The following is a 12926-nucleotide window of genomic DNA, read 5'->3' as shown; positions in this document are numbered from 1 at the left end:
TGTGGTGTTCTATACTCCATATCAGGAGCCGACTACCATCCCACTCGGCCGACATGACATGTACTATGAATATGATTTCTACACTGTGATCTGCATATCACAGCAAAATAAATTTATAAGAGTATTCATATCCGGTATAATTTGAAGTTTATTTTATAGTTTTGATTAAAATATCCTTTATATCCGAATCTTTATTTTAAGAAAAAGATTTAGGAGATAAACAGTAATTTTTTAAATATAAGAAATTACTATTCATCTTCTAAATTATTTTTATCAATATTTTATTTTAATATATAAAATAAATTCTTCTTCCAATCACTACACTTTCTCTCATATTTATATTTGTTATAGTTTTAAATAATAATTTTAAAAATAATTTAATTAATTACAAAAATATAAAAAAATTAATTTTAAAAATATTATCATATCCACAAAAAAAAAAAAAAAATTGTTTAAAATATTTACTAGAGTAATAGTTTAAAATATAAGAAAAAATATTAGTAGTTAAGTTTATAAATGAAAGTGAGAGAAACAAGTAATAAAGAAATAATAGAGAAATATTATTTTAATAAAATAGAGAAATGATAGGGAATGAGATGCAAGAGATTTTTGAAAGATGAGTAAAATTTAAAAAAAAAATTTAAGAAATGTATTTTTTAGCTAAATTCTGGGAATGGAATGTGAATGCTCTAAACTAAATTTATAAGAGTGAATTTGTAAGCTGATATTATAAATTAACAAATTAATATAACTTGACATAATACCTCATCTTGTAATTTATTTTTATAAAATCCTTTTATAAACCTAACGTTTCTTGGACAAGTATTCGACATAAAGTAATACTAGATATAAGTTCTAAATGTAGATGTCTTTTGTAAAAATGTTAAAAAAATCGAATTTTTCATATTTTTCCACGAAAATCCACTTCTTTTATAAAAAAATTATACAAAATTTGTACATTTTATTTCTGATCCGATAAATACTATGAGCACCCAGCCCGAGGATTGTCTCGTAATCCAAACAGCCACATTTTTGATAGGCTGAATCCTTTGTGACTTGTGCATTGGAGTTCGCGGGCCTCGATCAATCCAGAACTTGATCAACTGTGCCAAAAGTCGGCCACCTTGCCAAATGCTAAGGCGATCTCTTTTTTCTTTTGTTTTTGTTTTTGTTTTTAAATCCTATGATGTTCCAAAAAAGGTATTTTCAGATGAATTCTAAAACAAACGTGGAAAGGAGATAATGTTTTCGTCATAATCATAAGCAAGAAAAGATGATGAAAAGAAGCCAAATTATATAAGCAGAAGGAACCAAGTAGCTAGCTTTCCCTATTCGACAATCATTAAATTGAAAGACATATAATAACATGTCGTGCGTTTTAAGTATAGTTAGGCTTTCCCGCAACAGCTGAAGCGGCTGAGAAAACTCCTCCTTGTCTGTAAGAATGATTAATCAAATTAATGTTGGGATTTCATTAACCAGAAATAACAGTGATAATATGAGCAATGCTAGATATAGTCCTCGAGTGTACAATCCCCACATACTCACTTTGACAAAAAGTGGAATCCACTATTTAAAATATAATTTTTTATGTGAATTCCAAATTTACTTACTTTTTTTCGAAGAGAGTGCACGAGACTTACACAAGTTAAAATTACAAATATCATTCCTTAGAAAGCATAAACAACATAAAGAATAGGGGATTTTAAAGAAACCCATAACTGTACTCCTAGGTACTATGGTGGCATACATTTGGTAGGCTGGTGTTAATTTTCAGAATTCACTTTTGGTGTGTTTCGATGGGAGGATTTAGGGTTGGAGGATTTGGATATAATCTAAATCCCCAATTTGAATCATAAAATTTTGACTTGAATTTGTGCCAAATCAGAACAATATCAAACAAGATTCTAACTTTTCAAAATCTTGAATTTGAAATCAATTTCAGGGTTGATTTGAAATTCAAATATAAATCTAAATGCTTCTATCCAAATGCAATCTTTGTGAAGAAGCCCATGTATTGTTAGCTTGTATTTTCAGCACAAACATAAGAAATATGCTTTCTCAATATGAGAATGAAACCAAACTATATAGCATATACAATCATCTACCAATATTTTATGGCCGAAAATGTCACCAGCATGTGCACCACTTGGACTTGCTTGTAGCCTAGGTATGCATCGGGACATTCTCAATAGTTTCTTACTAGTTCTTTTAATGGCATCAGGTTTCTACTTTGAACACGCATCTCTAGCCGGCAAGCCGTTGACGGGTTCCACAAAATAACTTAATGGAAGTTGATTACAAAAAATATATTGTGGTACATGACTAAGACTTGAGAGACACCCACATGTATAACCACATATTCATTCTCCATACCATATATTGGTCCTAGTATGTATTCTTGTTTTCATTTACAAAACCCATTAAACAAAAGAAATGTACTGAAATATATTCTTTAATTAAATATTCTCATTGTCAATGACACAGCACATTCATACATAAAATTGATTTTAAAGAAATGCAGCTTGAGTATTTTTCTCTGGAAGTGTAAAGGATTGAAATCTATATGCATCAAACAATAAAAGGAAGTAACATCTAGGACGATTAAACATTAGTAATTATGTTCAACCTTTGAACGAGGTAACCTCCAAACTTGTTCGATTGTTTTCATATTTAAACACCGCCATGTAATATATATACAGGCAAGTGTGTCTCTGTTTTCAAGTCTCTAAGACCCCCTAGAGCAAATGAATCAGATCAAAGCTCATTTTATAGGCGAATTTGGTCCACCATATTTAATACAAACTCAGCACTTTTCCTACCAGCCTACCACATGCATCGGATGTATATCATCATGGTGATCATATATTATGGTTCTCTCCTTTATAACTACCTACTACTACGTGCCTAGGTGACAACATAAAACAACATCACCGGATAAAGCACTAACAAAGCTAGCCAGGAATCTTACAGTTGGAGAATGCTGGCTCTGAGGGTAGTCGTGCTGGAGGTGCTGGTGATGGTTGTCGCTCCGGGTGCTGCTGGCATTGGTGGTGGTGGTGTTGGACGAGGCAATTAGCTCTTCGTCATTTCCAAGACTTGCTCTAGTCACATCCATCTTGTTTTGCTTTCTCATTTCCCTGATTTTTGAGAAATCCAGAGAGTAGTCTGGCACCTGCCCTTTATGGTCCCAGTCCCCAAACTGAGGCACTGATAGCCACGGAGCGTTTTTCTACACAAAAAGATTAAATTTCTTATATACATAAAAAAAAAAAAAAAAAATCAACTCCCTGATAGAAAAATTAGGGATGATTAAACAAAAACAAGAAATACACGATTTACACAGCATGGAATACTAATTTCCATGATAAAAGGTCACTATGAAATGTAAAATCAACCCGGCATCCTATGCTGATCATAATTTAACGCTCTTTACAGTAATATTAATAGAAGTAGACATAATAAACTGGTAAACTATATTCTTAAAAATAACTTTAGAGATATTAATTCTACCTTGATTTAACTTCATCCTTGAAAAAAGAAGAAGTAATTAGAAAGGAAAGTTGTTGATTACAGGAGTCGAGTTTCAGAGCCAGGAAAGAATCATAAAGATGTCAACTTTGACTGTTTCCCATCTTTGAAAAATACAAAAAGAAAATGAATCATTACGCCTTTGAATGACTCATAAGGTTGAAAAAATAAAAAACAAAAACAGGAAAAAGGAATTTAACTGTTCATAAAAGAAATAAACGGGAACGTCCATATCTAAATTTCTCTGTCATTCAAGCATCTTCATCTGGATAAAAAATCAAAAATAAATACAGTGGAAAGAAATCAACCCAAAAGAAGAAGTAATTAGAAAGGAAAGTTGTTGATTACAGGAGTCGAGTTTCAGAGCCAGGAAAGAATCATAAAGATGTCAACTTTGACTGTTTCCCATCTTTGAAAAATACAAAAAGAAAATGAATCATTACGCCTTTGAATGACTCATAAGGTTGAAAAAATAAAAAACAAAAACAGGAAAAAGGAATTTAACTGTTCATAAAAGAAATAAACGGGAACGTCCATATCTAAATTTCTCTGTCATTCAAGCATCTTCATCTGGATAAAAAATCAAAAATAAATACAGTGGAAAGAAATCAACCCAAAATATGATCTAAAACTAAAAAAACAAAAATCATGTAATATGTATGCATGCATGTATATTACTTATCAAAAAAATATGTATGCATGTATGTATATAAGGTTATAATCGATAGTGGACTGCAGAATGAACTATGTAATCCGTTTGGTTTCCAAGAAAAGGCAGGAAAACAGAAGAAAATATGTCTACATATTAGGATTTGTAGTAGCTGTGAGCTGAGTAAAACATTAATATCCACTTATACGAGTCCAATGGAGCTAGAAAAGAAAGTCTTGAACTTCCTAACTCATATACTTCGCCAATTACTTTTTTTATATTTTCCTCGGGTTTCTCAGCAAACAAACAAAACAGCCGCAGAACCACCAACAAACAAAACAATACAAAACGAAAAAAAAAAAAAGCAGAGACAGAGAAAAACGCATAGAGAGAGAGAGAGAGAGAGAGAGAGAGAGAGAGAGATGAGAGAGAGTTACACCTCCTTACGATCCTCCATTAGATCGAAAAAAATTCTTCAGAGAATCAAAGAGAAAAAATTGTATAAATGAATTAAATCAAGCAGAGAAGAGAAGAATGAAGAGAGAAGAGGAGGCCTTTTGATTTGTTTGTCTGTGGGCCGATAGAAAGGAACTGTACGAAAAGCACAGCACGGTGACACCACAATTTGGATATCTCTCTTGAGACTTTGGAATGACACGACTTCAAGTGAGTAGATACAACATATCTCCATACATATTATCATGAATTCTGCCACGTATTATTATTTTTGCATATTTTTTTATGCAATTCATTAAGACTAATACAGTTATTTTATATTTAAAAAAATAATGAAATTAATTATATTAATAAAATATATAAAGAATACACAAAAAGAATTGTACAGAAAGTTTTATATTATCATATATAGCCATTTTTTGAAGAATTAAATTTGAAGATTTTTCGACATTAAATTTCAAAATGGATAGAGAAAATTTTGAATAATATTTTTAAAAGAATATTTTTTTGATAATAAGTGTTATATTATAATTTATAAAAATAGATCAAATTGAAATTTTTTCTGAATATAATTTTTTAAATATATTTTATTTTGAAATAATAAAAGTTGATTTTAATTTTAATTTTTTTAAATTAAATTTTGCCATATCAATTAACTGGTGGGTGTGATTTTGCACGCCGACTTCTAAATAATTTTTTTGCTTTTATTGCTAAATATAGTGGTATACGGTGCGTGTTAATGGCTGAAACTCGATAAATCAAATATTTTTCAGCAGAGTAGAAAAAAGAAAAAAAAAATACATATGTTGGTGTAAAGGAGAAGAGGAGGAGGTTTCCCTATACTGAAAAAAAGAAAAAAAGAGGATAATTCTTTTAGTAGAATAATTTTTTATTAATCACTATTTATTACTCTATACTTCAAATCTTATAAAAAATATCTCATGTCGTGTGAAAAATATTATTAAATATAAAATATAAATAATAACAGATATATAGCAAAACTCATCTTCGAATTGTTTGATGTGAAATTTTGATGTTGAAGCCTGAAGAATCTTTTTTAATTGTGAAGGAGTCATGATTACGTATGCTCATTCCAACAATGCGTGCTTCTGATTTCTGTTCCAAATTGAGTTGAAGTTAGTAGGATAATAGTCAATACTGTGATCAGGTCCATAGAAAGAGTCAGAATTACAAACTTATAGAACTTATAGGATAATAGTCAATACCATGATCAAGCAACCTTTGTTTTTACAATTTATTTTGACTCATTTTATTTTATTTAATTATTATAATTTTTTTAAATTTTCACATAAAATAAAATAAATAATTTAATTTTTTTAAATCTTAAAATAAAAATAATATTAAAAAAAATATATTCTATCAATATTTTATTCAACTTTCATTTCAATTAATTTTATCTCTTCTCATCTCATCTATAAAAACAAACGAGATTATTCGTTTATGAACAATTAATTACATTTTTCTCAAAATAAATGTTAAAACATGATTTTAAGGTTGTAGTTTACAAGAATGTATACTATTTAGGAGTAGGATGACAAAGTTTATTGTGTTTTATCGCAGACCAAGACGGATAGGTAACTCTTCCTCTGATTGAAAATGATAAGACTGTGATATGATGATGAGCTTTTAAAGGAGGGCATATCAAAACTTTAAAGCTGCTTAAATAACTCGAATTTGATGTATTGAACATTAACATTAGGACTTTATTTATTTATTGGCTAATTTCCGAGTTGCTTTCCAACAATAATAATTGAGGCCTCAGATCAAACCAATACAAAGGGTGTCGTATTTTGAACAAAGACATGACAAGGATGAGATGCAACCAAGTAATTTATGATATCCCATATCATAAGAATAATGATAGGTGGCGTATAAAATCTCACATCTCTTGATAATAAGAAGTTCTTACTCTTTATAAGATTTTAGTAAGACTCCAATTATATCATTGATTAATTATTTTGAAGTATGAGCTATGTTGTTTGAATTTCTATTGGGGGCATTACATAGCCATTTTTCCAAATTGTCAGTGAAATGCCCAGACCGAATATAAGAATTGTATTAAATGAGATTCATTCCATGTTGATTGAGAAGAAACAACTTATTGCTCTTTATAATGATTTTAAGTGACTATAATTGTAACATTGATTAGTCCTTTTTGACTACATATGGAAATGTGACTTCCACTTCAATCTTCCTGGTATCAAGTTGAAACTTTCTTAGTTGAGCTTGCATAAATGTTTTTCCTGGTATTATAGGGTTTCTGACACAAAAAATGCCCGTCAATTCAGCATTCCTTTTGGGGAGCACAACTTCGTAGACCTGTAATTCGATTTGTTATATACATATGGCCAAACCACCTGGCTCTGAACAGGTCACCTCATCCATCTTCTATGCGATTTACATGTAAAAATTAGTTTAACAATGCATGATTCTCTAGCCAAGTTCTCGTCCGCATCCATCAATTCCACCTCTTGGAATTCTTCAGTCCTTTTGATTTTTGTTTTGCCTGCTGAAATGCTTGCCTTTTCTGCTTCTTTAGAGCTTCCTTCTCAGCCTGTTAAGGGAAACAAGATATCAAATTTGGGTCAGGTTGCCGCAGCATTAGCTATGTCATTTCCTTTTCTGTTTCAGAATATTAGTAACAACAGCATGAAACAATATATACCTTCGACATCTTTGATTTGGCTTTGACTTTAGGAGCCTTCTCCTCAAGCTCTGCCTCACGTTCAAGCTCTCTCATCCTCGCATCAAGATTTTTCTCCAAATAGTACTGTAGAGTTCACAATTCAAGGCCAGTAAATTTAGCAATATAAGATAATTGCACTACATGCAGGACAAGGTCCGGAGTCCAGGCTCCAACTTTCAGTTATGCGCATGGCATGTGTGATTTTAGTGACTTGATGCTCCTAAAATGCTGATGATGTAGAAGGAAGGAATATCCCCCAGTATGAGCACTAACCAGATCTCTGTGGGCACTTAAGCTTTTGTATATTGGTTTTGATAATGAAATACAAATTCAAATAAGGTAGCCTATCTTTTAGATCTTTAAAGAATAATTTTACTATATTACCTGATATAATGCAATCTGCGAGCATGAAAAATAGAATTGAATGTGGTTAAACACCAGAAGATTTATTGATACCAGATGATCCACAATATACTGATTATAAATGCTATGCATTTAAAATCTGCCAAGTGGTTTCAACATTAATTTGGTGCATAACCGCACATAACCCACAAATGTCACAAGCACCCAATAAAATAGTTAAGAAATCATGAATGGGTTTGGAGTTCTACTTCATTTTTTCCACATAGCTCATTGATCTCCAATTTAGCCGTTTTCTGTTAAGGGGAGGGAAGAGGAGGCACTTACATTATAATCTCCTGCATAATCTTGCAAATTGCAGTCTTTAACTTCCACTACTCTATTGACTATTTGCTTTATAAAGTATCTGTCATGAGAAACTGTGATAACAGTGCCCTTGTACTCTGTTATTGCCTCCTGATAGATCGTTTACATATAGAATGGTTAAAGAGATGATCATGCTTCGCACGACATTTAAAATAAATGACGGTGTCAAAATGGAGAATTAAAACGAACTCAGAAACCAAACCTCAAGCATCTCTTTTGAAGGTATATCCAAGTGATTAGTTGGTTCATCCAAAACTAGCAGAGTAGATGGTTTCACCATGAACTTGCAAAAAGCAAGACGTGCCTAACAAATCAGGAAACAAACAATCAAAGTTTATGCCTTGATAAGAGGAAAAAGGTATAAGCATTATGATCAAAATGCGATGTACAGAGACATTGTATACATCTTTTCAAGCCAAATTGTAAAGCTATTAGAAAGAAAACGGAATGTAGCTATCCATCCTAAACCATTGGGCTGGGGGGACCAGCAGAAACTACAAAGTTTTGCAATCAACACGCCAATGTGAGATTATTTTACAATGTATACCCCATGTCTAAATTAATAAATTAGTGGATGTGTAGGGTAGTAGCCTGAACTAATTTATGAAAAGTAACAGATGGTATTTTAATTTGCAATGTCCAACCCGCCCCACTAAATCTAACTTCCCTGTGGTAAAGTAACAATTTTGATTACTATAATGTATGACTGACTTATCAATAAAACCTTATGATAATGCATTGTCAATGAAAATGTTAGAACCTTTCCATTATCATCAGACAATACCAACAGATAACAGAGGCTTTATTAAAAAGAAAACAAGAAATGGAAAACCAAAAATCTGGCACCGACAAGACTTCAGCCAAAAATATGCAACCTATCATCATCAACAAATCCTTCAGCAAATTGTGCTGGTAGTAATTTCTGAATTCCATTCGGCTATAGTATTAGTTCTGCTCTTAGCATTCCGGACCATGTAGAATATATCCAGAAACTCACAACATTAGTTTTCAGTTAACGTTCGCTCAGAAAAAAAGTTGCCAGTTAAAGACTTTGAGTGCAAAAAGTGACATTTTTACACAGCACATGAATCCATGATTGCTCAATGAGTGTCCAGCTTAAGAGAGTATGAATTCACACAACATTGTACAAATTTCAATTTACCTTCTCACCACCACTCAAAAGAGCAACCTTTCTATCAAGCATATCAGATTTGAAATTACAACGCCCGAGGAGTCCCTTTATATCATCACTTCTCCAGTCCTCTGCTGCTTCTTCTACTGTCTGAAGCACTGTTTTATCCAGATCAAGTGCCTCAGCCTTCAAAAGAGGTCGATTAATTTCAGTTAGCATAAGCAATATTTTTGCACATCTGTGCAAACTGACAATCATAGAAGAAGTTACATCGCAGAACAATTGGAACTTGTAAGCATTTAGAAGTAGAATGACCACGATGATGGGATAGATTCGAAATAGAGTACTAACTACTAAGGCCTTGTTTGGGAACATGAGATATTCTCAAAACTTCTTATAATTTCCTTTACAAACATCACTCAAATATAAAAAGCTTTTTAATTTTAGATTTTCAACTTTTTCATCTAATCATTATCTAAACATAAAACCCAATACAACTTTCTCAAACTTCCAAAAAAAAAAAAAAAAAAAAAAAAAACAATATAACTTTTTCAAATTTCAAAACAAAAATAATATTAAAAAATTATATTCAAACAAATTTTTAACTTTATAATATTTTTATTCAACTTTTTCTCTTTCCTTTCCCAAAACCCAATAAAACATCTTAACTCAAATCATTTCATTACTATTCACAAACCATTTCACTATATTCAAAAACCATTTCACTACTATTTATAGAATTCTGAGATATTCTAAGTGTCCAAACGAGCCCTAAACCTTTAACTCATAAATAACATGCCTGATTTTGTTCAAAATAGTTTGGCAGGACATTGTGCTCTCCAAGTGCGACTTCACCTCCTCTTGGCTTCTCTAGACCCATTATCAGTTTCAGCAAAGTACTCTTCCCACATCCATTTGGGCCAATAATGGCAATTTTCTCCCCCCTTTCAATTGCAAGACTTGCCTTCTTGAAGAGCAACTGGCACACAAGAATATCAATTTCAAAAATATTATGAACAGATGATAATCTGACATAGAAAATTGAATTTTCTGGAGCAACTTTCTTGTTTGGAAATGCATATCAAGTCACCTTATCTCCAAAGCCAAATTCCAGATTTTTTACTGTTACCACAGATCGTCCGCTTGCACCACGCTCAGGGAACCTGATCTTCATTTGTTTCCGTTGGAATGGCTTCTCTATTAGGTCCTCTTCTTGAAGTCTCTCCAGCTTCTGTTGTTATCCAAGAGCAATAAGAGACTGTGAGGTAAGGAATTCAAATAGCCAGAAAATCATTTATTTTTTCTGTAAGAGAGAAAATGAAGCCAGGTAATTGAAGCTGGATGAATCTTCTCGGGGAAAAAGCACAATTCCCAATGACTTCAAAGTTCTTGTGCAACAATCAATAAAGGGTAAATATTACTTAATCAAGACAATCTTAGGCAGCATTTATCGTCATTCTTACTGAGCAATAATTTAGTTCTAAGTGAAAAGATTCACAAAAAAGCAGCTCCATTGTATCACATTTCAGAAAAAAAAGGAAGGAAAGAGGAAAAAACGACATCAACTAACTAGTTAAAGAACTTGCTTTGTCTCTATATGTGTACCAACTAGTTCCATAACTACTTACCAAGACAATAATATTTCATGTTGTTTTCAGAAATGGATGTGTAAGTACTGGTACTGCATACCTATCTAGCATCTACCAATTAGTTCATTAGTTCTTAATGCACCTTTTCAGCAGAAGAAGCACGGCCAGAATTTGCCCCAGCACCTAACCGGCCTATTAAGTCTTTCGTGTGCTCAATTTCCTTCTGCTGCTTCTCCCATGCAGCATACTGTGCTTCGACCCATGCTGCCTTTGAAATGACATACTGAGAATAATTGCCTTCAAATGTCCTGGAGACACCCATATCAGTCTCCACAATTTTTGTGCAGAGCTGGTCCAGAAAGGCTCTGTCATGAGATATGATAACCATTGGCACATCTTGCTTGTTAAGATAGCCTTCAAGCCACTCAATTGTGTCAAGATCGAGGTGATTTGTGGGCTCATCCAATAGCAATAAATCTGGTTCCTGCAGGTGAAGACATAAAACTAGACTTCATACCAAAGTCGTACAATTAGGACCTCGATATGGTTTTATTCTGTAGTAACAACAATACATTCTTTTTTTTTTAATAAGTAAAATTTGAAAATAGACAGTAACAACAATACATTCTTATGCATATCAAATATGCAAAAGAATTGACCGTATCCAATCTGATCAAGAATGCATATGCCATACATATTACCAAGAGCAAGCAAACATATACAAAGTAATAATAAAGTTAGTACAAATAAATAAAAGGCTGACGATTGACATTTATTCAAAATTTCTGAAGAAGTATTAGTTCACTAATGATAATTTCCGGTTGCCCATGCATCAACCTGTTTTCGAGTTACTAACCCAACAATTCTTTCCCAAACCCTTTTGTTGGCAAAAAACTACAGCTATTTTTTTTTTTTTTTTTTTTTTTTTTTAATGCGAGTAGCAATTCACACAGCCACAAACTTATCCTCCCATTATGCATAATTCAAAGCTAAAATCCAACCTCCTAAACCAACAGTATCATCCACAGCACATATATACCTGAAGCAGAATCTTCCCAAGCGACATCCTCATCTGCCAGCCGCTACTAAAGGAGGCCACCAACCTATCCGAATCCTCCGGTGCGAACCCGAGCTCGGGCATCAGCTTACTAACCTTAGCATCCACCACATCCAAGTTCACTGCCTGTGCCCTTCTCTGGAGCAAATCAAACTCATCCAACAGCCTCCCCATCAGGTCTAAGTCCTCCACCGCACCCTCCAACGCTTTCTGCACCTTCTCCAACTTCTCAGCTATCTCCATCTCTTCCTTGAAAGCACTCAGAAACTCCTCCCTCACCGTCCTGCTCATCGACACCTCAAACTCTTGGCTCAAAAACGCGATCTTCATATTAGCTTTCGCTTTTATCACACTCCCAGAATCCGCTTCCTCTAGCCCAGCAACAATTCTCATCTGGGTCGTTTTCCCCGCTCCATTTACGCCAACCAGTCCTACTTTTTCGCCTTTTTTCACTTCCCAGGTCACGTCCTTCAACACCGTGACGCCCTTATAGGTCTTGCTCACGTTTTCTAGCTTAACACCGGAAGAAATACCCGAAGCACCGGTGTTTGATTGTTTTTTAGCTCTCTTTTGGTCAACGGAAGTGCTCGAGAACAAGGACTCGATGTCGTTCTCGGCAGCGGTTTCGGGGACCGATGCTTCGACGACGACGGCCGATAGCCGGGAGGTAATTCTGGGGTTTGAGGTTCTACTGGGGTTGCAAAAATTAGTGATCTTGATTGAATTAGAGCTATGGGGACGTCGTTGAAGAATGGGTTTGTGGGAATTGAGAAGCGGTGAGCCTGTAAGGAAGGTGGAGTTAAGGTGGAGACGATGGAGGTTGGCAGTCAAGTCCATTTTTCTTTTTTTCGGGGGAGGAGGGCGAATGGGAAACAGTGGGGTGGGAAAGGGAAATTCGAGGTCTTGATGGGTGATAGGGTAGAGGCAGTGGGAGAAAGGGAGGAGAGTGAGGGCAAAAGCAGCGAGAGTTTTCTCTTCCCAATCCCCAATGGAAGGACACACAGAAACTCTCAGCCCATGTAAAATGATGATGACTTCAAATGGGTGATTTTGGTGGAATATGGCATTTTCAAGGAATG

The 12926-nt window shown here is 33.7% G+C and overlaps 2 protein-coding genes across 3 annotated transcripts; both read right to left on the bottom strand.

The window, feature by feature from the left end:
* Positions 1–1280: 1280 nt before the first annotated feature.
* On the bottom strand, positions 1281–4842 carry LOC121250050. Of its 2 annotated transcripts, none has more exons than XM_041148966.1 (3): positions 4620–4842; positions 2972–3229; positions 1281–1436 (listed from the first exon to the last, which is right to left on the bottom strand). In XM_041148966.1, the coding sequence occupies exons 1-3, from the start codon at positions 4635–4637 to the stop codon at positions 1389–1391; spliced, it is 324 nt and encodes a 107-aa protein (XP_041004900.1). In that variant the 5' UTR covers positions 4638–4842; the 3' UTR covers positions 1281–1388. The 2 variants fall into 2 exon arrangements, with proteins under 2 accessions (XP_041004900.1, XP_041004899.1); XM_041148965.1 differs by having other exon boundaries at positions 2972–3232; positions 4620–4841.
* A 2041-nt stretch (positions 4843–6883) lies between these two features.
* On the bottom strand, positions 6884–12926 carry LOC121249056 (ABC transporter F family member 5-like). The gene is made up of 9 exons (XM_041147710.1): positions 11830–12926; positions 10933–11274; positions 10292–10432; positions 10001–10180; positions 9232–9387; positions 8272–8373; positions 8031–8159; positions 7323–7427; positions 6884–7211 (listed from the first exon to the last, which is right to left on the bottom strand). Exons 1-9 carry the CDS (start codon positions 12682–12684, stop codon positions 7116–7118), a joined length of 2106 nt encoding a protein of 701 aa, XP_041003644.1. The 5' UTR covers positions 12685–12926; the 3' UTR covers positions 6884–7115.

The sequence above is a fragment of the Juglans microcarpa x Juglans regia genome, chromosome 2D (genome assembly GCF_004785595.1).
Source record: "Juglans microcarpa x Juglans regia isolate MS1-56 chromosome 2D, Jm3101_v1.0, whole genome shotgun sequence".
Lineage (NCBI taxonomy): Eukaryota > Viridiplantae > Streptophyta > Magnoliopsida > Fagales > Juglandaceae > Juglans > Juglans microcarpa x Juglans regia.
The sequence above is the reverse complement of the archived record's forward strand: the minus strand, read 5'-3'. Positions and strand labels throughout refer to the sequence as shown.